The 25,326-nt window shown below is 36.0% G+C and overlaps 1 protein-coding gene across 3 annotated transcripts in view; it reads left to right on the top strand.

The window, feature by feature from the left end:
* The window catches only part of LOC124159236 (ATP-dependent translocase ABCB1-like), an 80,360-nt gene extending 55,826 nt beyond the window's left edge, over nt 1–24,534 (top strand). For all 3 annotated transcript variants that reach the window (XM_046534904.1, XM_046534905.1, XM_046534906.1), the window contains 17 exons: nt 785–1,009; nt 1,702–1,827; nt 4,448–4,651; nt 5,507–5,677; nt 6,939–7,174; nt 7,297–7,438; nt 7,821–7,964; nt 9,929–10,030; nt 11,819–11,980; nt 12,109–12,312; nt 12,398–12,498; nt 13,629–13,769; nt 15,107–15,263; nt 18,057–18,251; nt 21,177–21,398; nt 23,392–23,538; nt 23,649–24,534. In XM_046534904.1, coding sequence (XP_046390860.1) covers nt 785–1,009; nt 1,702–1,827; nt 4,448–4,651; nt 5,507–5,677; nt 6,939–7,174; nt 7,297–7,438; nt 7,821–7,964; nt 9,929–10,030; nt 11,819–11,980; nt 12,109–12,312; nt 12,398–12,498; nt 13,629–13,769; nt 15,107–15,263; nt 18,057–18,251; nt 21,177–21,398; nt 23,392–23,538; nt 23,649–23,843 — 2,874 coding nt within the window. In that variant the 3' untranslated portion in view covers nt 23,844–24,534. The remainder of the gene's footprint in view (nt 1–784; nt 1,010–1,701; nt 1,828–4,447; nt 4,652–5,506; nt 5,678–6,938; nt 7,175–7,296; nt 7,439–7,820; nt 7,965–9,928; nt 10,031–11,818; nt 11,981–12,108; nt 12,313–12,397; nt 12,499–13,628; nt 13,770–15,106; nt 15,264–18,056; nt 18,252–21,176; nt 21,399–23,391; nt 23,539–23,648) is intronic.
* The last annotated feature ends 792 nt before the right edge of the window (nt 24,535–25,326 follow it).

Here is a 25,326-nt window from a genome sequence, read left to right on the forward strand (position 1 = left end):
GTGGCCTAATTAATTAGTTTCGCTTGAGGGCAGCAGGCTCAATCTGGGACTTTAGTGTAGATAATCTGTTGTTGTATTCTTGTTGTTTATCTTTTGTAGAACCTGTCAGTGCTTTCCTATTATCATGGTTTTCAGTCAAACTGGTCATATATTTCTATAAAATTGCCGTCTAAGCACATATACTATGTACACTCATGTCTTTGCATGAATAGTTTTGCGCAATCATTTTTATGCTTTGATTATTTATCCTCATGGTAATCAGTGAGGTCTCCATGTTTTTATAACTCAAGGCATTAATAAAACATAATTAAAAGGCTACCTTTAATCAAAAAAGCTTGACACTATAATTAACAATGAAAAATTAAAACAAGCAAAAACAGCAAAATATATTTGGATTTTTCTGAAGATAACCCATTAAAATATGATGAAAATACTATCTACAATTGGGTTGCAAACTTGGTCCTACCATTTATGAGTGGTACTTCTCTCTTACTTAGCTACTTGTAGATCATAAAGAGCACCATTGGAAGCAAGTCCCTTTTTAATTTTAATGGATGTTGACTTTTTTTTGTAAAGTATTGGTTATATAGCCCTATTTATGGGAAAATTTGTGATCCACAAATGGCGACAATTATGCTTGCAAAGTTTGAATTAATTCTGAAGCTCCATTGCATGACTCACCCCTTGTTAGTTAATTGTTAAACATAGGACTTCAAAATTTCATGGGTTAATATTTTTTAAATCACATTTATCATACAGCATGCTTTTCTTGGGGTGCTTTCAGGTTTTCTTCAGTGTGATGGCTGGGGCATTTTCACTGGGCAATGCCCTGCCATTTGTTAATGCTGTGAGTACAGCAATTGGTGCAGCTTCTACAATATTTGGAATCATTGATCGCGTTCCCTCAATTGACCCTTACTCAAAGGAGGGGATGAAACCCTCTGAGGTTGATGGGAGAATAAGCTTCCGTGGTGTCAACTTTTTCTACCCTACTCGTCCAGAAGTGCAGGTAAGCTTCTTTTTTAACTTTAAACTTTTTTCATAGGAGGGAGAATAAAAATGTGAATAAATATTGATGCATAGATGTAGAAAAAAACTTTCCAGACTGGAACTTCTGGAACACTGGAACACTCATTCATGACACTCTTTTAGAAATATTTTATTCCTCTCGAGCTTAAAAAAATTAAGGTTTTGAGAGAATTCTTGGTAATAATTTTGATGTTAGTGCTTATTATTTAATCTATATATTTTCGATGTCTAAGTTCAACATGCATTCTCTATTATTGTGACGAATTGCTCCATGGAAGAGCTACGCAAGATTTGATAATTTGAAGCAATTTGGGTGAAATGCAAACTTGTATAATGGGGTGAAAATGTGCAAAAAGTATGTAAGCAATGGTCAAACTGTTATTTCATTATCACTTTTTTCTCAAGTAATTAAAAAAATGGTGCATTGAAGTGGTCCAAAGGAGAGGAATATGATCTGCAATTCAATCTGGAAGTTATTTTATACATTTTTCCATCCTTTTCAAGAATGGTGCAATGCATGTGCAGGTCATTGTCATTTAATGATGATCACCCATTGCAATAGTCCTCATTATATATGTGAAGTGCACTATATTACAATCTCATGGCAAATCTTGAAATGGAGTGATATGAGTACACTTTGCTTTAATGAATTTGTATCTGTTTTAACCTCAGGTTTTGAAGAACTTCAACTTGGATATAGAGCCTGGTAAAAAAGTGGCCTTAGTGGGATCGAGTGGTGGTGGTAAAAGCACCATTGTTGGCCTTCTGATGAGATTTTATGATCCCTCTTCTGGAAAGGTAATGACTCAGGAACTCAATGTTGTTGATAAGTTTTCCTTTGCGTTTTCTCCTCCTGGTGATCTCCCACTGCTCAAGTGCATTGAACCGATGTCCTTTTTTCTTGAAAGGCCAATATTTTTGGGGTGAAATTGCACGAATGGCCCTCGTTGATGAGATGAGTGGCTGACTGGGACTTTCAAAACATGTTTTATGTTCTGCTGCCCGTACTTTGAAGTTCCAGCGTGTTTGACGTACATATGTTGAGTCACACCAGTCACAGCTGATTTCATAAATGCCGGATCTGAAAAGAGGGTCCAATTTGTCTAACGATTTGTCAAATAATGTTTCTAGCGACAAGGGGAATAAAAACAGAATTTGAATCAGTCTCTCGGGAAGCACTTAGAAACTTTGTAAGACTCTTTGCGTACATATGGTAGTTTCACCCACTTCTTGATATTTGAGGTTGGCTTAAGGTCTGTGATTTCTTTGAAGGCCTTCTTCATACGTGAATTCCGTAATATCCTCTCAATCAGATACCCATCGTAACTGTTAACCAAGGCAATGTGATGTGGTTCAGTTCTTTAACAAAGGACTCCCATGAAAGAGGAATGTTCACAGGTCTATTAATCATTGAGTGGAAGGCTGTCATTTTGTGACTGAAAGCATGGCACAAATCAGAATGACCGTAATCGGATCGGAATGACCATATCTTTAGATATCGGTTTTCTAAATATATCAAACATGTGTTTTTCCCCGGATAAAGATAGCTGTTAGTCTAAAAAACTGATCCTTCCATCTGTAGCTTCCTCCATAGTGAAATTAATATTTTTATGACTTGAGTTTAAAAGGTTTAAAAAAATTATTGGCTTGCTGATGACTTCCAGTCCAGCAACATAAAATACAGTCAACATAGCGAAACCAGTAAAAAACGTTTTTTTACAAGTGAGTCATTGGAGTTAAAAAGTGTCCTTTTGAAATTGTCCATAAAAACTTCAGCGAGCAATGGAGAAAGAGGAGATCCCATTGATAGGCCTTCATCTTGTTGATAAAATACATTGTTAAAAAGAAAGTAATTTTGTTTTACACATGGCTACTGGGTTTTCTTGTGAATCATTAAGGATATTTATAGCCATTTCTAAGGCTTCATTCACGGGTATGGAAGTGAAAAGGTATTTGATGTCAAAGGAAATTAGTTTTGCATTCCTAGGTATCTTGATAACTTTAAGTATTTCGGCAAGTACAATAGAGTTTTTTATGCTGAATTTAGGGGTAAACTTTGTGAGCTGGTGGTAGAGGTGATTAATCCTATGCAAAAGTTTGTGTACTGGTGATCCAACACCGGAAACCACTGGTCGTATGGGAGTGTTTGTTTTATGGATTTTTGGGAGCCCATATAGCCTTGGAGGGAGGGGATTCATTTGTATCAAGTGATATTTATGACAATGAGTATCATCAATTATTAAGTATCAATTAAACCATTGTGAATTCAGGAACTGCAAAGCGTTTCGTATGGTTTTCCTTCCCTTCACATTTGAAATTTTTCGGTTCCAAGCACGTGGCACACGTAGCTAGATCAGTTTGTCACCATCGTGATTTAACGCAATATTGTGATGCAGTTTTGCATTCTTTAGGATAACTACACATTTCGTTGCCTTGCTTAGGTTTTCCTAAACAAATTCAACTTACGAACAGGGTCTTGAAATGCATTTTGTCCATTCGTGGAGGACCTACTGTAGCAATAAGAAGAGAGAGGTTCACTCTAAGAAAAATTGCTTTCCTTTTTGTCTGACATGTCACAATTGTGTCAATAGAACATCCAAGTATAACATGAGAAAGGTCATTGAGGGTGTCTTTTACATCCAAGACTTTGTGTATTACTTTAACCTATCCAGAGACGTTTTTGGAGACGTTGTTACTCAGTGGGAAAGAGGACTTGGGGAAAATGCTATGGTTTTCAGTAAATGGGTGAAGTGTTAAAAGTAAAATCAACCAAAATGGTAGTTAGCATTCATGCACAGTCACTTTACCATCCAATTGTCCTAAAATTAGGAAATATTTCAATTAAAATAGTAAAAAAGGTGCATGGAAAGCATGATATAGGAACAAAGGTGCGAACTACTAAAAATCATCATGAATGGTTGTCTCTCTTTTGGTTGCCTCTCATTTCCAGCTGCCCCTTGGTGACCATAGTTTGCTACCGTGATGTTAAGGTATTAAGCAATAATTAATTGTATATTTAGCTTTTTGAAATCTCTTCTATCAATTTGATTTTGGTTTACATTGGCTGTAAGGTGATTGACTAACTTGAAAATCCATTTCAACTCATGTGCTCATCTCAACAATATCGAGTCAATAGGAAATCACTGGCTTTCAATTGTACCACTGAGTTTCTATCCTCATGCCTGGTTACATTCCTCTCCCTTTCCCAAAGTATACATTTTTGTGGGAGTCCTTTTTATCCTATATGATTACTGGTCACTGACACAAGGAACACTTCCCACTGTTCAGAAGGTGAAAAATAATCTTTTCATGGTTAACCATGTGAATTAAAAGTGGTTACATATTGATAGTGAGGTGACTGTAAACTATGAATTACCTGTTACTACTTTTGGCATATATGTGTTCATTTCTTTTCTAGATCTGTTTAGATGGTATTGATGTTCGCTCTCTGAACCTCCATTGGCTACGCAGTCAAATAGGTGTTGTACCTCAAGAACCTGTTTTGTTTGGTGCTACAATTGCTGAGAATATTCGCTATGGCAGGGAAAATGTGACAATAGAAGAGCTTCACAAGGCTGCAGAGTTGGCAAATGCTCACAGTTTTATCACAGCCCTCCCATTGGTAAGTACTTCAGCTTTAGTTGTGAATCAGCTAAAGTCAAGTAGCCATAACAAGTGGGGGAGGAGTATCAGGGTTCAAACTCGAAATGCTTGGTAGATAGCCTTTTACTGCCCTTTTTATTTGAACCCTGTCAAAATCTACACCATGTGGCAAATTTGAAGTTGCTGATTACCAAGCAGAATAAATTTACTGTATATTTGTTTTGTACTTTGATACTCAATTTTTTGAGACTGGAATTTTAAACTAGAACTCAAAATGGATTTTAATCTCAATCAAATTAAAAAATGCCAATCTCCTAACATTCCTTTACTGTACCAAGGAGGTATGTTCTCATTTTATTGCTTTTCACATGCTTACTTTGTGTATAATTCTTGAAAGCTCTATAATTACTCTTTTTATTTTAACTTTTGTTTAACATTTTTAGATTAGAGTTTGTATTACTTTCAGCTGAGTATTTGTTGCAATATTTTGGTTCAATTATTTTTAGTCTGTATAGAATATCCTTGACTAATTTTCTCATTAATCTGAGCACAAAATTAATTAATGCAACACCAAGGGTGAAATTCCTCATGAAAAAATCATGTGGCTTTTTTAATGGCGAATTTCACCTTGGTGTTTTTCTGCACCTGTGCATGTGACTGTGTACTAAGTCTGTTTCATGCAGTGCTTTGGAAATGTGTGCAATCTTATATATTGTACATTTTTGCTAATGCATGTCTGCTTGCATGCACTTCTCTGTTACTTATGGATTTGGATTCATTTATTTGTTTATGATCATAGTCTCTCTTTATAGTAAGTGTAGTGTCTGGTACATGCGCATACCCCTTTGGTAATCCTTACCTTTTTCATAACTAGGGTTATGACACTCTTGTTGGAGACCGAGGAGCTCAGTTGTCAGGAGGACAGAAGCAGCGTATAGCCATAGCAAGGGCTCTAGTTCGTGATCCAAAAGTTTTGCTCCTGGATGAAGCCACTTCAGCTTTGGACACCCAAAGTGAGGGTGTTGTGCAGCAGGCCCTTGAAAAGGTGAATTATGCAAAGACAGTACATTATTATATGTATTGGTCTATCATTTTTTGGTTTTGTATATCTTTTCCATGCCTTTTTGAAAGAGGGTTTTTAAATGAAAAAATAACTCATTGTATTTCACAAACAATGAATTACATGCATGCAAGATTAGTGTCTCAAGGTGACTTAGTAGAAATTGAGCTAATTTAGTTGGAAAATTCACTTAAAAAAAAAAAGAAATTTACCAGATTGCAGACAATGTGCATCCTCTTCACTCAAGATGTCATTTCTCTTATTGTTGCTAAGGCTCCAGATATCCATTTGTCCATCACTGCACAAACAGTCATGTATACCACTTAGTAGCTATTACTGATAAACAAATACTAGTTTTTGTATGGTTCCTCTTTTGAAGAACGTTAGGCTTTAGTACCACTGGCAATCTCTTGGATTCATGTGATTTGTTTTGCATACACCCATGCCTCGTATAGCGCAATTTCGATATAACACAAATGGGTTCCTTGGCCTAGTGTAGCCTAATCAAAAACTTTAACACTCTCACGATAAAAGGTGAACTTGCGCTAAGAACACACGATATTGCTATCATTTTGCGCGTATTAACAGTACTGCTTGCCTCAAATCTTATTTTTTTTAAATATATTAATCGAAATCCATTGCTGTGCATTGGCCAAAAGCATTACTCTTCATTGGGTCCAGATAGCTGGCCTACCGGAATAATTTTCTCGTGTCCTTGATAGAATGACAATAGTTATTTTAGATCATTAATTAAGCGTGAAGCTAGTGGAAATAAGTTTTTTTAAGCAATATGGTTTGAGACGTAATTTTTGCCGTCATAGGTTACCGGGCAAATGACTTCCAGGTAGAGGGTCTACGCTAAAGCCTTCAAGGTTATCGGTATTCACGGGGGAGAAATGGAGCTGTGGTCGAGTTGCGTATGGATAGCATCAATGCATAAAAGGGTCCGCTATAGAATCTCAACACAATGACTTCATTCCCTCCCAGTAGTCGTAGGCCCTCTGCGTCTCAGGAATACAGTTACTTCTTGAGTACAGTTTTACTTCTTGAGTGATACCAGCAAGGTTTATATTGGTTTCACAGGCAATGAATATGATAAGCTTTTTTTATTATAGTGCATAATTATGTTAGTTCCAAATATTGAACTACTTTTTGCAAATAAAGTTATGTCATTTGATAATCTGATGCATGCAATATTTATGCATAAAGTACGTGTTTTGAAGTATAGTTTACATTTAATCCTTAGGCAATGTACGGCCGCACTACCATAGTGGTAGCACACAGACTATCAACTGTGCGCGATGCAGATGTGATATATGCCATGAAGAATGGGGTTGTGGTCGAGTCTGGCTCCCATCAGGAGTTGATGGCTCTCTCTGGATTGTATTATAGCCTTGTCATGACTCAGGCTGCGATTGAAGAAGAAGAAAATCAAATGTCTGATAATGCTGTCGAAGACTTGAATGAAAAGTCTTTCAACCGGTAAGTTGGCAAAGTGCTTGATATATATTTTAAATTTCTCCTTGTCGTTAAGCATTTGACAAAAAATATTTTTTTACTCCTCCTAAATTGACCTGACATAAATTAAGCAATTTTTTTTTCAGCCAAGAGTCTTATGATGCGGAAAAGGGTATTAGTAGTCCATCTGAAAGAAAGAGAAATAGTACTAATCGAAGCTCATTATCAATTGCTGGATCTCTACATGGTGACCCTGAACTTGACAAGCTACAGGAAGAAGTGGAAAAGGTAACATATTGCTTTCTTACTATCTTGAAGTGTTTTTAGATAGCTTTTATAACTTGATGCTGTTAATAATTTGGTTACATATGAAAATAATTTCTATTTCATCTGATGAGATGTTGAGTTCTTGAGGCTGATCATATCATCGCAGAAAAATTATTTCTCTTGTATCAGGCATCTAATCATCCTCAATTGACAAGAATTGGCTAATCAGTTTAATAGGTTGCATTCTTTAGGATATTTGGTGGTGTTGTTGTTCATGCAGTGGTCATGCATGGGTGATATTTTTTTAAATTCTCATAGTGATTTTACAATTAATAATTGTGTAATTATTGAATCCAAAATCTTCTCATTTCTCTCATTGCAAACTAATTTTATTTTTTCTCAGGCTAAAAGTGTGGATGTGAGTGTTTGGCGGTTGTTTAAACTGAATTCTCCGGAATGGCCCAGCCTTGCTTTGGGACTCTTTGGCTGTGCTATATGCGGCTCCATAATGCCTGTATTTGCTTACTTTTACGGTGAAATTTTCTCTGTAAGTACATCAGTTTGAGTTAATAAGTCATTTATTATGTCATCTATATAAATAAATCATAGTAGTTTAGATTTCCATAAATGAAAGAAATCTGTAAAAATATAACATCTTGGCATTTTCTGAAATGCCTTAGAATAAGATTAAGTGTGTTCAAGGGCATTGGCAAAGAAGGTTGTATATCTCCTTCAAATATTGTGTCTCTTATTAATGGCAAGTGAAAATGGTTGTGGAAAAGTTTGTTTCTTACAGTTTTAAGTATGATAGTGCCTTTTATCTGGCCAAACTTTAAACTTTTCAAGCTAAAATATAGATTACAGTGGAACCTCGTTAAAGCGAGTACGGGCCATAGCGACACCCCCGCTATTACGAGAGATAGCCGATGCACCGTCAATTGACCCTATAATAAGCGTGTTAAAAAATTCGTTTTTACGAGACCCTTTCGGTGTTGGCTCTCGCCATAGCGAGGGTTTCACCGCCAGAAGACTTTCATGAAGACTCCTTAACCTCTGTAATTGCTGGCGATCTGTTAGAAATGAAGTTAATGGAGTGCTCAGTCTAAATTTATGTGGTAAACTGTCATTCGATAAATATAATGATGACGAAACAATGCTTTGCATGATTTTTATTCAGTGCGGCGCTTATAAATTGTTTGAATAGTTAGTCGTTATTTGAGTAAGGAAATTTAGTGATGCAAAAAAACATCGCCTTTCGTCTGGATTTATGCTTACGTTTATCGGATGGATGTTTATCTGTCGCCGCACCACTCCTGTTCCTGTATATCTGTTCGCAACAGGTATATTGGCTATCATTTGCTCCACCTCCGGTAAAGCGACAATTCGCTATAGCGAGTGTTTATTAGTGCACCGTGGGGTGTCGTTATATCGAGGTTTCACTGTATGTTATTCAAGGATGTAGCTGCTTACTAACCAGCAGTGTACCTTTATGGAGTCACTCACTGGTGCATGTACTAGCCAAAATTTGTCTGAGGGAAAATCATTTTCCTTGACTGAAAAAAAGTTTGCCAAAGAAGAATATGCCTTTGTAGTTCAAGTGATGGAACACCTGATGTGAAATCAGGATCATGTTTCAGTCTTGGAAAATGCTTTTTAAATTTGTGGATTTTTTGCACTTAGTGTACACTGAATGAATTGAACCCTAAACTATCTATATCCTCATGCTGATCTCCTTCTGACCTTCCCTGCCCACCGTGGACAATTTGCGAAGTTTCCAGCCAATGTGGAAGTATTAACTCCTGGTAGCTTCACTGAATTTTATATCAACTACTTCATTTATGGTTTTCTGATTGTACCAAGGCCTTGGAAAGACACCAAAAATCTTAGATGAACTAGCATGCTTCAGCAATCCATGTAAATTTTTCTTCGAGACTTTGAGAAGTGTGATTGAGTTGCTCAAGCCTCCACCACCGAATGCTGATAGTGTTTGGTCTGCCCGTATTTAAATTCACAGCGAAACTCCTTTTGTCTTCCTGTTAGACTTTGTAGCCTACCAGAAATCTGAGAACTGGCAAAGCTCTAGATGTTGTGTTCTACTTAGGAAAATGTCACCATCTTTGTAATAGTAATCCTTCTTCAAAAATTGCTTTGTGCCTCTGCTCCAGTGCCCTTGGTGAGGAAGCTGTGGCAGAGAGAACTGCTCGCGCTGGCTTGAGCTTGTTGTGATATTGTGTTTTTTCTTATCCTCTCCTCCTCATTAATTTACAAAGAAAATTGCTATTAAATGTAATTTCCATCATTTATTTTCCCCTTCTGACAGTTACTCATTGAGAATGAGGGGTTACTCTTGATGGAAGGGTTGGCTGTAAGAAAGTCCAAATCTTTTCCAAGCAAATGGAAATTCATATTCTGTGGTGACTGTACAATGTGGGTTTATTGTTATTGCATATGTACAAAGATTGAAAAGTGTGTGAAGCAAGAACTGATTTTAGTTTTGTTCCTATCTTTCAGACATTTACCTTGACAGGGGAGGCCCTAAAACAGGCTGCACTTTTTTGGACTGGGATGTTCATGGTTTTGGCATTTCTGTCCGGCACTGGTTTTGCAATTCAAGTAAGAAATAATTTATGCATTTCATCTCTTCTCATCTTATACATATTGACAAAACCTGTGCTTACCTTTTTATTGGGAAACTAGTACAACTCAAAGAATAATTATAATAATAAAGAAACGAGAATAATTCAAAATAATGTCAGTAAGGAGGAAATCAATAATGAAGTCATAATAATAATAATAATAATAATTTATTAATTTGCCAGACGACAAGTATTGTACATACATTGTATATGGCACGTCATGAATACAAAATCAAGTTATATACAAAATGGCAGTTTAAATACAAAGGCAGTTACAAAGATAAATATTCATCAACTGAGTAGAAACAATTGGATAATAAAAAGTTTTTACACTTCGTTTTGAAGGTCGACAAACTCATGGGAGCTTTTAGGTTCTTCGGAAGCTTGTTATAAAGCCTTAGAGTCATTGTTTTAAAGCCACAGATAGCTTTCTTAGTACGTACAAATGGGATATGCAAGTCTCCCTGCTGCCTAGTACCCTGGTTATGAATATCCGAGTTTAGCGCAAAGTCCTTAAAGTTTGACTTGGCATATAATAAAACAGAAAGTATGTAGACACAGGGAATGGGTAGCACGCGGAGACATTTAAACAAAGGGCGACATGGGGTTCTACATGGTTTGTTTGCAATCAAACGTATAGCTCTTTTTTGGATTTTAAAAATGGTCACTGCATGGGGTGAAGAGCCCCAGTGTAGAATGGTGTATAGTAAATGGGGGTAGAATTCCCCATAGTAAATAATTAGAAGAACATCAATGGATACAGTGGATCTAATTGATCTGATTAGGAAACACTTAGAGCTAAGATGACCAGCTAGATTAGAGACAAGTTTTTCCCAGGAAAGATGCGCATCGATATTCATTCCCAGAAACATGGTGTCGTCAACCTGTGGAATACATGTTCCATTTAGGTCAACATTAAGCAAACTAGGGGTTTTGTTGAAATTAGAGAAGTAAATAAGTTGGGATTTTGTGACATTGAGATTAAGGCAATTCAGTTTACACCAAGTAAGAACCTGATCGGAGACAAAGTTGGCTGCTGTATGTAACCCTTTGACAGTTGAGGACGTTCATGTCATAGATATCCACTTGCAGTCATTTTTTTCTAATAAACATAGATAATTATTAATTTATAGGTATTGTAAAGCCCATGAAAAGTGATTACAATCATATTTTATTTCAGTTCCATGAAGTTGAATTTTTTAAAGCCAAACTATCACGTAGTAGCATTTTTTGCCAGACTATGTTAAATAACTAGTAAAAAGTTAAAAAGGGAGTATTGATAAATCAACTTGTCTCAAAAATCAGGATTACCTTATCTACTCTGATAGAGATTCCCCTCGTCAGCTTTAATGCCATTATTGCCTAAGGAAATATGTATACCAAATTATTGAACAAGCTAATATTGCTTGCTGGAGCAATCACTTTTGATCATCTTATTTAAACTTCAAATATTGTTCCTTTGATATTTATGGTTTGAGTCCTAGCAGTTTGGGAATTCATTCTCAGAATGCTTATCTCATATCAGTTCTTTGTCATAAGTAATTGAAAGTTACATACTACTCTTATCTTGATTAATCTTTCTTATAATATGTTGAAAAATCATTTTTACTTTCTCTTTAAATGGGTTTCATTATAATATTTTTCATTTATATTTTTGATTGTGAACTGTATATCTATGATCTTTACAGTGTGAATTGCATTTGAATTTTCATTACATTAAGCATAATCCTTGAACTGCACACTACATACTGATTTCTTTTCATAGTTGATATTCATGTGCCTGGCTGCGGAGAAGCTAATCATGAGGCTTAGACTCTTGGCTTTCATCAACATTTTGAGGCAGCCTGTTGGATGGTTTGACATGGAAACTTATTCTGCTGGAAAGCTAATCACAAGACTGGCTAGAGATGCCCCATTTGTCAAAGCAGTGAGTACAGTGAAGTCATATGATACCTAATTTTTATTTCCCAGTGTACATTATGCTAATTGTATGAGGTCCAAAGTGTATTTGAAGCTATCAGTTCTGCTGACTCTTTGTTTCTTCTGATATTTCAGGCTGCTGGTCTTCGTGCTGGTACTGTTATAAGCTCAATGGTCACTTTGATTTGTGCATTGTCAATAGCTTTTATATATGGATGGAAGCTAGCAATGCTACTAATGGTCGGTGTACCACTTATTGCCATAGCTTCTTATCATCAGACCATGGTCTTGCGACGGAACCAGCGTCGTGATGCTGACTTAATGGAGGATGCTGGAAGGGTCAGTATAATTACCTTTCTTATATTTTTCATACATTATGGAAAACTATCTTACTAATGAGGTGTATAATATCTTTTCTTTTTAGGTTGCCTCAGAATGTATTCAAAATGTTAAAACTGTCCAAGCACTTGGCAAAGAGGATGTTTTTAATAAGTTGTACATGGATAAACTGAAAACTCCATACAGGCAAGTACTTTTTACCCTATTTAACACTTACACAGAAAAGTATATGAGATAATCTTTGTGTTTTGCAAAAATTAACAACCAGCTGACTCATTCCTGGTGAGAACAGGTTTGCAAATCAACGTGGATTCATTGAGGATCCACCGTAGCATATAAATGTTAGGTGGCTGTGGAAATTTGGTAGATGTAACATGAATCCCATCTGGATATTAGGTGGGAATCATGTAGGTCTTACATAGAAAAGTGGGGATTTGGTGGGTCTTATAACCAAGTCTCATGAGTGCCACTGTGTATTTTCATCAAATTTCCACAAGCGGTTCTGCTAGTGGGCATGAAACTAGATGCGCCATGGTGTGGCTATGTTCAAGATTGTGCAAGAGTTAAAGAGAGAGAAAAACCCTAATGATCGATCTGTTTTGTTTGTTATGCTCTAGCCAAGCAATCACAGGTGCCTGGAATTCCACCAAAAAGGGTTATTGACAGGAGTGGTTTTGGAATAACTGTAATTTGTCTTGCCTGAGGCAGTGGAGTCGACCTGTCGATTTGTGAGAGACTTAATCTGCAAACTGAATAAAATTCAAAGGAAGGCTGGGCGGTCTGTCAAAAACTGTTGTGGGCGTACAGACAGCGTTACCCAGATGTTAAGCAAATTAGGCTGGGAGCTGCTGGAGACTCGGAGGCTGCGCACTAGTCTTAGATTGCTTGAACAATTGAGATGGATATCTTTAAGAGCAACATAGAGAACATAATATTAGAGCTCCACTATATTTCCAGGTCTGATAGAAGCGATAAATAGAGATGTTTTGCCGAATGGATAGATATGGGAATTCATTTTTCCCGAATCATAATGGACTTTGATAAATGCTAGTCATAATTTCTTTAGAGCACTTCCTTATGTGTAAACGGCTGGTGTCCTAACACCCCCTGCCACACACCTTTTAGGCAGCTTGCGAGGTATTATGTAGGTGTAGATGTATATGAATTTTTCTGCTTTGATTGGCTGGATATCCTGATTTGATCATAGATAAAAATTATATATGTACTAAATGCATCAGTGATTGCTTTGCAATGGAAATAAAATGTTTTGCCTTCTATTTTTAACATTAGATTATCCCCTTCTTTTAATCAAACAGGGAAGCTAAGAAGCAAACATACATCTATGCAATGGTGTATGCCTTTTCTCAGGGTGTTATCTTTATGATGTATGCTGCTGCATTTCGCTTTGGTGCCTATTTAATTGAAATTGAAGAAATGGAGCCTACAGATGTTTACAGGTAAGTGCATGTCTCAAACTTTTTATGATGTCATTCAGTAGTTAAGAATAAGGGTAATTATGTCATGAGCTTAGGAAATAAAACAATGGATATCCCTGGACTGTTGTGAGCATACCCTTTGTAGACAAGGGGAATTAAGTCAATCCTTTCAAATTTTGCTCAGCCATTCTTCAAACTTATTTTTAGTTTTTGAGTGCTATTGATAAATGTGTAGCCATGTACATTAAAAACTTAGCTCTATGTTTTTCAATCATGACCCGTGAGCATATTATATATTTAAGTTTAAAATAGGCTTCCAACAAATGGATTTCATGTCAATCTAGAGTTTTTCCTGTGGTCCATGTCGTCCTTGCAGGCTTTTAGGATTCTGTTGCATCTTGAATTATTGGGCTAGGGATTTCAATCCCATTAGAGGTAGTGTCATGAGAATAATGAGTAGCTTGGTATTTTTGCAAGAATTGATTTCTGCTTGCTCAAAATGCATGATTTTTGAAGCACACTCAAAAATCATGCACTGTCAATAATTTCAATATGGAATTTTCAATAGGAAAGTTTCAATATGGAATTGGTTTTCCAACTATCTCTTGATAACTCCTGCCATTATCCTGATAACTTGGAGAAATTAATTTTTTCAATGATTAATTTATAAATCCTGAATTGGTTGTCTTGCACAAAGCTTTTGGAAGGCTGGTTAAAAAGATGACCATTATTGCTAATACTCATCATCATTATCACTGGTCAGCAATCCTAATATTAGTTTATTGCAACTCTCCACTCAATTCTTCTATCAGCCAATCATGATTTCTTGAATTATCGGAGTGCATATAGAAATTATGAATTGTCAATTATTTTGATTTCATTGTTTTATGAGGGTAATTTATGAACATGATACAATTTGCTTTCTGGTATGCGGATATTTTTGAATGCCAAGATAGTTTATGCTCTTCACCTTCTTGATTTGCTGAAAAATGTATTTTTTTATGTGCTTGATTTATTCAGAACTTCTATATGCTTGCATGAAAATACAAATTTGCTTTATCTCTGAGTTAGGCATCTCTTATTACTTGCCTTGAGATGCCCAAAAACTTGCATTGCATTTTGATTTTTGAGCCATATGGTGTTTTCTGTCTTTTTATTAGAATTGCTTTGCAAGCTTAAATGCTTTAAATTTATATTTTTAATGTGAATTTGTTGTTGTAAATTTGTACATAAAAATTGTTATAATCATAAAAATTAAGCATCAAATTCTCCATGTTTTAATGCCCACAGGTGGCTACAAATTTCATTTTTCGTAGTATGGTTTGGTAACACCTTCAAACTTTATTTATCCATTTCAGAGTATTTTTTGCCTTAGCATTTTGTGCAGCATCAGTTGGCCAAAGCTCTGCATACTTACAGGACTACACTAAAGCAAAATTAGCGTCTGGGCTCATGTTCCAATTGGTTGATCAAAAATCCAACATAGATCCCAGTGCATGCACAGGAGTGAAACCGGTAAAAAATGTTATCCAAAATTTCTGGTAAACCAGAGGAAATTTTGGGAAAAACTTTAGTGAATCATGTTTCATAGTGTGTAATATTTCAAGCGTGCTATGTGAGTGGTGGTGAAATTTATGTGAATTGCCATGAGGAAAAAATTCCTATTGTGGGAATTGAGGAAACTGGATGGTGCAGTGGTGTGTGGAGTGGCCCAGAAAGCCAAAGGTCCTCTGTTTTATTCCCAGTCTTGGGGATTTGTTCTCATGGTATTTCATGTAAACGATTAATGATGTTTGATTGTTAAGTTTAAGAAGTTACTTCATCATGGTAGTCATTTTCTAAGATTAGGGTTGTATTTTGTCATTGCCATTTGTCAGTGTTACGCTGCCCTCTCTAATGCACATAGTTTAAAAAATTGTATTGCCATTTCTAACAAAAGATTATTTTTTCAAAATTTAATTGCCATTTCAAGATGCCCATTTCATGCTCCCAAGTGAGAAGCAGATGATGGATTCATTTCAATCCAAATGTATTGGTTTCTTAGTTTTTGCTATCATCTTAATTTTGTTTTAACATATTGTTATGCATTTCCATATGCGATAGTTGTTCGTTGACTTTTTTCGACTATGGCAGATAAGCTAGGAAGTTATCTCAGCTCAAAAAGCTATGAATGGGTGAAGGCATTTATCCACTGCCAAAGTGATCTTTTCAAGTTAAAAGGGATACATCCTGTGCTATACGCAACCCGTTATTCTTTGGTGTAAAGTGGGTTGCCATGATCGAGGGGCTCAGTTGCTGTTGCCATGTAGAATGAGGAATATTAATGTCACTCGAGGGAGATTATTAGTTATAGTTGAAGGATGCTATCGTGTTGAACCATTCCTGATTTTGCTTTGTAGTGAGCTAATTTTAAGATAGAATTGTGCTGCTTTTCACCTCAAACTGGAGACAATTATTCATCAGATAACTAAAATTTTAAAAAGCTAGGATCATTTCTCTGCTTGAGAAATCCCTGAGAGAGTGTTAAAATGATTTACTATTGCAGCTTAGATATTCACTTGTGAAGGTGAATTGCATTTGTACCTTTTTCATGTATGGAATGGTTAGGTTAGTTGGTAAAGAATGATCCTGTGTTTGGCAAATGCACAGTGCTGAAAGTACTATACACCTGCATGCTAATAAAGCATCAACCTATTTTTTGCAGTTTAAATTGTTGTGATTCTGCTACAGTTTTAACCCATGAATAAAAATGATATCAGTTAGCATCGTTGCACTCTTGAGTAGTTAGCTAGCAAGTAAATAAGTTATACCTAAAAAGAGAATTGCAATTGTTATCATATACAGCAAGAACTTTTAGATGACCAAAAAAATAAAGCAATTAAAGTATCACTTATAGATAAATAAAACCGTTATGTCCTTCTATGTATACTGATTCATTGTAGCGATCTATGTTATTGAGGTTTTTACTCCTGAGCAATTAAGTTAAAGTATTATCCATTGCATTGTCCTGTGCAGCTATATAATAATAAGAGTTTATTCAGATTTATTGTATACATTTTTCTTATAAGCAGTTTTTTTGGCACGCTATAAAATTTTGGCTTCTACTTATGTGGTAGTAATGCTGATGTAATAGTAATTCTTCGAATTGGCTATTTCTGGTTCTGGTAGATTGCTTTGCTTATTTATACGATGGCTATTTTTTTCAACCTCCGATTGGTCATGAACAGAAGATGAAGTGATTGATTTAAAATTATTTCATTGCTAAATATTGATTAAACTTGTGGTGTCCTTTCAATTTTAATTGCCTCGGGATGGAATTGGTCGTGCGTGTGGACAAGCTTTACTAAACCTTCTTCATAGGAAGTTGCTGCCAATATATGACTTCCAATGAACTTAGGCTTTGTCGTGAAGCTCATCACTCGTTTGAAAACACTTCCCTCCTTGCTGCATCTTCATTTCATGGTAAAGATTGAAGTCACATGACACTAGGTTGACATTGCAAGGCAGCTGATCGAAAATGTACCATTGAAATTTCTTGAGGCAGTTGCTGCATCATCGCTGAGATAGCAGGCATTGTCATGGATCAGAACGCATGCAGTAGTCAGCATGTCTCTTATTTTGAATGGGAATCTGTGTAATGTTTCAAACTGAGCTGCTGCATTTACGTTTTCACGGCTGCATGAAATCCTTGAGCAACCTTTTTGATTCAAAGCACAGTAGCATAACCTGTTGGATTGTTGAAAGGAATTTTTTTTGGTTTGCCTGGTGATTTTTGGTGCATCCATTGTTGCAATTTTTGCTTTGTTTCGTGAGTGGCTTATTAAATCTGTCTCATCTCTAGCCACGTTGCATAGAAAAAATCTCTCATCTGCAGTAAGGGCAAGACATGTCAATGCTGAAGCCATTTGGAGAAATTTCTGGCTGCTGCTCCACAGTCTACACTTGACAGAGTAATCAATTGAAACAGTGTGGTTAATGAGATTACCACTAACCTTAAACTAACAACTTATGGTTGGAAATGACTTGAGCGTGTGGTCCGGAGGACTAGCAGTTGACCTATCCTTGCAGTACCCGCCTGTCACTTGTATGGTGTTTTTGCTGAGCAATCGAAGGTTGAAAAAACAGCCCTTGTATTTGCTTTTGAATGTGAAGATACTCTCTATTCAGGTTCTCGGCTTTTAAAGCATAACCATATTTTGTCAAAAAATATTGTAAAAGAGGCATGTGTGTGAGAGTTGCCAATATCTTTCTATTTTAGAAAAAAAATATTTAATTTTATTGATAATCTTCTTACTAAATATGTTTCAGAGCATACAAGGATGCATAGAGTTGCAAAATGTCTACTTCTCCTACCCCAACCGATCAGAAGTGTCAGTTTTGCGAGGACTCAACTTCTCAGTCAATCCAGGTCGCACTTTGGCTCTCGTCGGTGCCTCAGGATGTGGGAAGAGCACTGTCATTTCATTGCTTCAGAGATTTTATGACCCTAAACATGGTGTTGTGGTAAGTAATGCTGTTAGTTAATGGTATTTGAATGCAGCTGTCTCTCTCCTGCACAGATTTTTCTTTTTACTACAATGCCTTTTCCTCTTGGAAATAGGACAGCTCAACTGGAAATAGTTCTTTTATTTGTTTAAAACTTTAAGATTGATTTTTTGCTCTTTTTAACATCTTGATAGAGAATAGTTACATCTGAGGAAAGAGTAATTGCTGAGCAATAAAATATTATACGAGTTGATTTTTTATAACCATATGGTGTATAAACAAATTAAAGTTAGACACTTAGATGAATCATGAATTAGAATATTTTATGAATTGTGTCATTTATAGGAGCTCTAGTTAGTCATTTGCTCATCTCTTCAACCACCAAGTCATTTTGATTGAATGGATAGTATACAATTATGTGCAATATCAACAGATTATTGATTCAATAGAAGATACCTACAAATTACTTGCACTCGATGATATTGAATTGAAATATGCAGAATTGTGTAAAAAATTGAGGAAATTTTGTCATTTATATAATTCAGGTAAATGAATGAATCTATGAGCATCTGGGGACATGCATAGCTCCATTCATACACATATGTCTTTGGTAAGGTGTGTATGTTTTTATCAAGTTATCGCTGGGTATTAGAATAATACTGAACAATTGATAATTCTACAAATAATCATATGTACAGTTAGGGGAAAACCCATATCCACTTTTCACTAGGACGATGACCTTATTCACCAAGGAATGTTTGTGTGTAAACTAGTGATGGGTCGATTCCAAAATTTTATCGATTCCGATCCCGATTCCGATTCTGACATTTCGATTCCGATTCTACCGATACCGATTCCATCGATTCTGACGACATTGGCTCCAAGAAAAATACCACTTATAACTACAAGGGAGAGCCCTGAGTAAAGTCATATTTACAGTTATAATTAAGATTAAATACTACTTATATAAATCATGTAATATTTGGCCCTATCAAATTCTCAATCAGAAAAACCAACATGCTCATGCTCAGCCAGCAGGTTTTGATGTCTCCATGCTACAGTATTACTGCCTGCAGAAAATTGCCTTTTGTACATAATTGTGTGACTGGAAAAGTACTTTCCTCCCAAAATTGCAAGATTTCGGAAACTTGAAGTATATCATCGATCTTCATGGATCTTGAATCCTCATGGAACTCAAGTTGCCCAAGTAAATGAACTAAAGAACTTAGCTTTAGTTTTGTGGAGCCAAAAATATCCATACTTCTCACGTCGTTTAATCAACCTTAAAAACTCTTTGTTTTTTTAAGTTCAAGATAGAAACTAAACGCTACCAATGAATATCACATCGGACGGACGCAGTAATAAAAAAGGCTAAAAGATGCCTAGTGATGTGAAAAAACTTCTTTCCGCGCGACTCACCTCTGCGAAGGCGGAGAGGGAAAAAGGGTATCGGTTGTTGCCTTTCGAGGAAACAGTTCATTTTCCTCTCTCTTTAGCATGCCGACTTAATCTCTTCACTTCACTTCAATACCCGAACCATATTTCTCCGAATCCAAGGGTGGGATGGTTCCGAAAAATATTCAATCCTTAGTATTTTCACTCGAGTAATGCGTTAAATGGTCAAGTCGATCTATACGTAACCCTTTTTAACACCCTCAGTTTAGTTTTTTAAGTCAATGAAGACGATTATCCGTGCTTTAAATTACGATTATCAAGACTAAAATTTTAAAAAGCTTGAAAAATCGGCCTCAGTTACCGAGTTCCGCGGCGTGTGGCTCAGCCTTACAGCACCTTGGCACCTCAGCCTTGGCGCACGATTGAAAAACCGCTCTTATTTCCTTTTTCGCATAAGTTTTTTTCCAAGATTTCTGCTTAGTACCCTTTAGAAATCTCTTTTTTATATTGTGGTTCAAATTTTCCGAGTTATATTTTTGGTAAACGAAAGATAGTTTCTACTTTACGTCAAATTTTAAGTGAAAAACGGGTCGACCATTTCGCGCTGTAAAACCAGACAGATGAAAGTCAAAATCTTCAAAAGTCATTGGAAGTATAGACAAAGCACCAAGTGAAAGGAATATTGCGTTTTTTATTCCATAAAAATCATATTAAGGCAACACCACCTGGATAAATTTAAAAATTTTTGAGGGTTAACGAGATCGCGTGTGGTTATGAAAAGTTGGTCATGTTTGGGCCACTGTATCATCACTTAAGCGTCGTATTTATGTAAAATGGCATTTAAGTATATATCTGGTAATTATTTATGAGTATTAAGGCTAAGTTTCAAGTCTCTATCCCCAAAAAGGTGATTTTGGACTGGATTCCAGCTTTTTCCGATTTCGGACCGGTGTGCGCCGGGTCGGTAGACGATCGGATGCCGCGGCTGGCGTAAAGATATTCGGCCCCCAAATCGACAACTATAGTGTATTCGGCAAGCTGAAACTACCAAGCCAAGGCATTGGAATGACTTATCGGATTTAAAAACAGTATCACTACATGAGTTTCATGATAGCGCTTCCTGTCGGCACACTACTGGACCTACTAGCCTCAAAAGGCATGTAACCGTAACTTATTCCACTCGACATTTGCAATGCTACTCGAAATACTCGAGTCAAGTACCAACTACTCGAATCTACTCGAACTTTCGAGTACTCGCAAATCCCTAGAAGATAATGTGTTTTGTTGTTACGATAACGCGGCGCGAAAATTCAAATGACTGTTGGAAACGCAGTCATATTTAAATTTGTGGTTTGAAGTACCACTGGAATCGGAATCGATTTTTCACATTGGCAAGTACTCATTTTCGATTCCGATTCTTGGCCGAGAATCGAGGAATCGAAGAATCGAGGAATCGAACCGACCCATCACTAGTGTAAACATATCTACAGGGATTGCTGAGGGTATTTCTGACATGCTAATGAAATTTCCTTTTTTTTACCTTTACAGCTTGTGGATGGCTTTGATATAAAAACCATGAATGTGGCTCATTTGAGAGCCTCAATGGGTGTTGTTACTCAAGAGCCAGTATTGTTTGACTGCAGCATTAGAGAAAACATTGAGTATGGTATCTGCGGCTTGACATCTTCCAAGATATCAGTTTCAGATGAAGACATAGTGCGTGCTGCCCGCACAGCCAATATTCATGACTTTATTGCTAGTTTACCTGAGGTAAATATTAAGTTATTACATCTTCTTTGAATTTATTTTTATTTACTGTGGAGCTATTGTCAAATAATTGAAGGAAATAACCATGGATATTTCATTAATAATGAAGTGAAGTAAACTTTTGAAATTTCACTTATAAGTTAAATTCACTAGTTTGGTTGTTGTGTGGCATTTCCTGGACTAAATAGCATTGGACTATGACTAATTCTGTTGGGTAAACTTCTAATGATTGCATTAAACATTGCACGATTATTTTAATAAAAAATATTACCGCACAATATGTTTCATTGTCACTACATTTTTAGCTGAAAATTTTGTGAAAACATTGTGTTATGTCCATTTTAATTGAGGATTTCCACCACATTGTGCCACACATCATACATGATCGAGTATAATTATACTGGTGAAATTTACAGAGTTATTTATTCAACATAAAGCATTTTCAGTAAGTAACTCTGCTAGGGATGTGCGAGTGCTTGAAAATTTGAGTTGAGTCGAGTAGTTGGTACCCGACTCGAGTGATTTGGGTAGCATTACGAATGTCGAGTCGAGTAGTTTTGGTCATAGAGCTGTTGAGTCTAGAAGTTCAACAATCTTCCGACAGGAGGCACTATCATGAAACTCCTGTAATATTATAATTTTTAAAGCCAATAAGTTGTTCTGATGCCTTGACCCTGGAGTGTTATCTTGCGGTATTCATAGCAGTCAGTAGTCGATGTGGGCGCTGGATACCTTTTCGTCAGCTACGGTGACCAACCATCTTGCAACTTGGCGTAATTCAGAGTAATTGGAGTGAACCGCTGCACCACTCATACTTACCTGTGCGTTAACCCTACCTTATCTACTTAACTCAAACGCCAGGAGAATACGTAAAAGTTGTTAAGATTTCAATGAAAAAAATATGTAACTTTTAGTTTTTAGTCAAGGTTGTAAATATCTGGAGGTGCTGTATTCGAGTTTTAAGCATGGTCAGAATTCTGCCATCTTGGTTTGACAATTTTCGGACTTAGTCTCAAACAGTGTTCGTATATAATCAGGTACATATTCTATTCCTTTTATGGCCTCTGATTTATAGAATGGATATTCAATTATTACATCTTGATTGTCGTCAGAGTGTTCTGATCGTTGGTCATACTACTGTGTATATTAAACTGTCCATACAGTCATATCGTGGTGATAATATATTGTATGTACATACTTTTGTACTATTATTGCAACCGGTCCGCTATTGTAAGATTTCCATTGGCTGTAATCTTAGTAATTACCAGTAGAAGTGCTGGGGAATGGATATTTTACACTTGTAAAATGTTATTTTCGGCTAAGCTAGTTGCACAGCGGAACCATGGTGATTGAAAATAATTTTTCCTCAGGAAAAGACATTCGAGGCATATTTTCATGAAGCCTTCCCATAATGATAGAAAAAAGGTTTACTGTGTTTGTTTGCGATAGTTTATTTTAACATAACAATGATCAGGACCTAATATATCACAAAATAGTTAGCATTGACTCTTATGGGATTATCAATGTTTTGGCCAAAGTAGGCGTGCCTACTATCCTACCCAAGCACCCCTATTCCTGCCACACTGTGCTCAATGCTCAAAACCAGTGGTGCCCCCTCCAGTATTTTTACAACCTCCTTGGTTTTAGTTGACAGTGCTGGTTTTTTCCGGTGTTTGACGTCACAAGTAGTGACATCTTTAAGGCGTTTTGAATATTACTTACGTCTGATGTTAATTTTTGATTATTCCATTCTTAAGTTTAGTTTCCTTCTTGAACTTGCGAAAAAGGATACATACATTCACTTTAGATTGAACTGAACTAAACCCGTTATTTCTGCATTTGAAATTTTGTCCCTGTATTTGCTTATTGAGTTTTAATGTTGAGTGACCAAATGATACGAATGCAATTTTTTTAAATGAAATATTTGTATTAATATTGGTGTAATGTATTAGTTGAGTATGTGATTAAAGGACTCAAAAGATTTTTCACTTCATAGGGCTATGACACAATGGTTGGTGAAAGGGGCACTCAACTCTCTGGTGGGCAGAAACAAAGGATAGCAATTGCCAGGGCATTGATACGGAATCCAAAGATCCTACTCTTGGATGAGGCAACTTCTGCATTAGATACAGAAAGTGAAAAGGTGAGTGACATTTGCTGTACCAACTTCATTTATCAATTTGGTTTCATGAGCATCATTCCTGTATGGTATTGTGTTTCATTATTTTTTTCTATTCTTATTTTGTGACACAGGTTGTTCAAGAGGCATTGGATAAGGCTAGTAAAGGTCGCACCTGTGTTGTGATTGCCCATCGTTTATCTACTATAATGAATGCTGACAGTATAGCTGTGATTCACAAGGGAAGAGTCGTTGAGCAAGGAACTCATGAAGAACTGAAAGCCCTTCGAGGTTTTTATTATCACCTCATCACAGCACAAAGACTATAATCGGTGGGATTCTCATATTAGTACTTAAATTCATCACTTTTACCTCAATGATGGTAAAATTAGTGATATGGTGCTAAGTATTTTATCTGATTATGGTGATGCGAACACACACAAACTCTTCCAATCTTGAGAATTCTATGTACATATCATTTGTTTTAGATGAAAATTTTTTACTGTGGTGATAACTATTTAAAGAAAAGACATTTTATACAAATACAAATGTTTTATTTAAGGAATTATGGTAGGGCATGGTTATGTGATCCATGTTCTTGTATCAGCTTTTGTGTACGTCTTAGAAATGTGTTTGTTGTGTACCACATCAGCTGATGAAATTACCAGGATATGTGTATTTAATAAAATACAGATGTTTTATTTCTTTTCATACAATCACACATACTACTGCTCTTGAGTTATTATACTAGTAACTGTATCCTATAAAGTAGCTCTGGTGTGTGAGTTTCGTCCAATTTCGTAAAAATGCATGTTTTAATATGATCCTATAATGAGTCACAAAGTGTTTTTATATTTTTAAGTTTCTGTATTGATAATATTTAAGTTTGTAGATTGTGAGCAGTTGGTTGTGCATTTACGTCCAAAGAATTCCTTTATATGTCTATTTAAGTCTTAGATTATTGTGACTGCATTTTAAACATGAAATCTATACATTGAATTTTGAATCTCTCTAACCAAACATGACTTTATTATTTACCTTGTTACAACCATAGTTTATAGAATACCTGTTAAATACGTCCTGTTGATTTGCATCTCGAAAGTCAAGAAACAAAATAATTTTTTAGTCGGAGAAAGTTTGTAGTTTATCATACATTTTGTGGTTTTCCACAGAAATACACTATTTTCACCTCTTTATTTCACGGCAAGTTATAGGTTGTTCAAATGATTTGAAGATGTAGTGCAGTAGTAAACCTTAAAAATTATTTTGGAGAAGTACATAATGAATCTAGAAATCACATATGCAGAAAGTCTCATTTGAATACTTGGAATATGATATGTTTGGTGACTGCTCTTCAGGTCCTACAATTATAATCAAAGTTAGAAAGGCTGCTATACTCGGCGAATGATTTCATTCGCATGATCATTCACTGTGTATAACGGATTAATTCGTGAATGAACCTTCATGCGCATGATCATTCAGTGAAAATTAGATCAATTAAATCAATTTTGCTCGCATGATTCTGTGAATGATCACGTGGTCATTCAGCATGATCATTCACCATGTATAGTGGCCTTAAGGATGCCTTCTACTTAGGATGGGAAGAGGATGTGGACTACTTGTAATCAGAGTAGTGAGTTTTGGAATGGTATGCCATGTGAGTATATTTTTGAAGGATTATGATCGGTGTCAAAAAGTTTAAGCCTATTTGAGAGACTGAAAATAACCAAAATAACTTCAGTATTTAACTATTTATTTAATTTCTGTTGCTTAAAAAAATAATTTGCAGCAAACATTGTTCAGAAAAAGATG

The sequence above is a fragment of the Ischnura elegans genome, chromosome 5 (genome assembly GCF_921293095.1).
Source record: "Ischnura elegans chromosome 5, ioIscEleg1.1, whole genome shotgun sequence".
Classification (NCBI taxonomy): domain Eukaryota; kingdom Metazoa; phylum Arthropoda; class Insecta; order Odonata; family Coenagrionidae; genus Ischnura; species Ischnura elegans.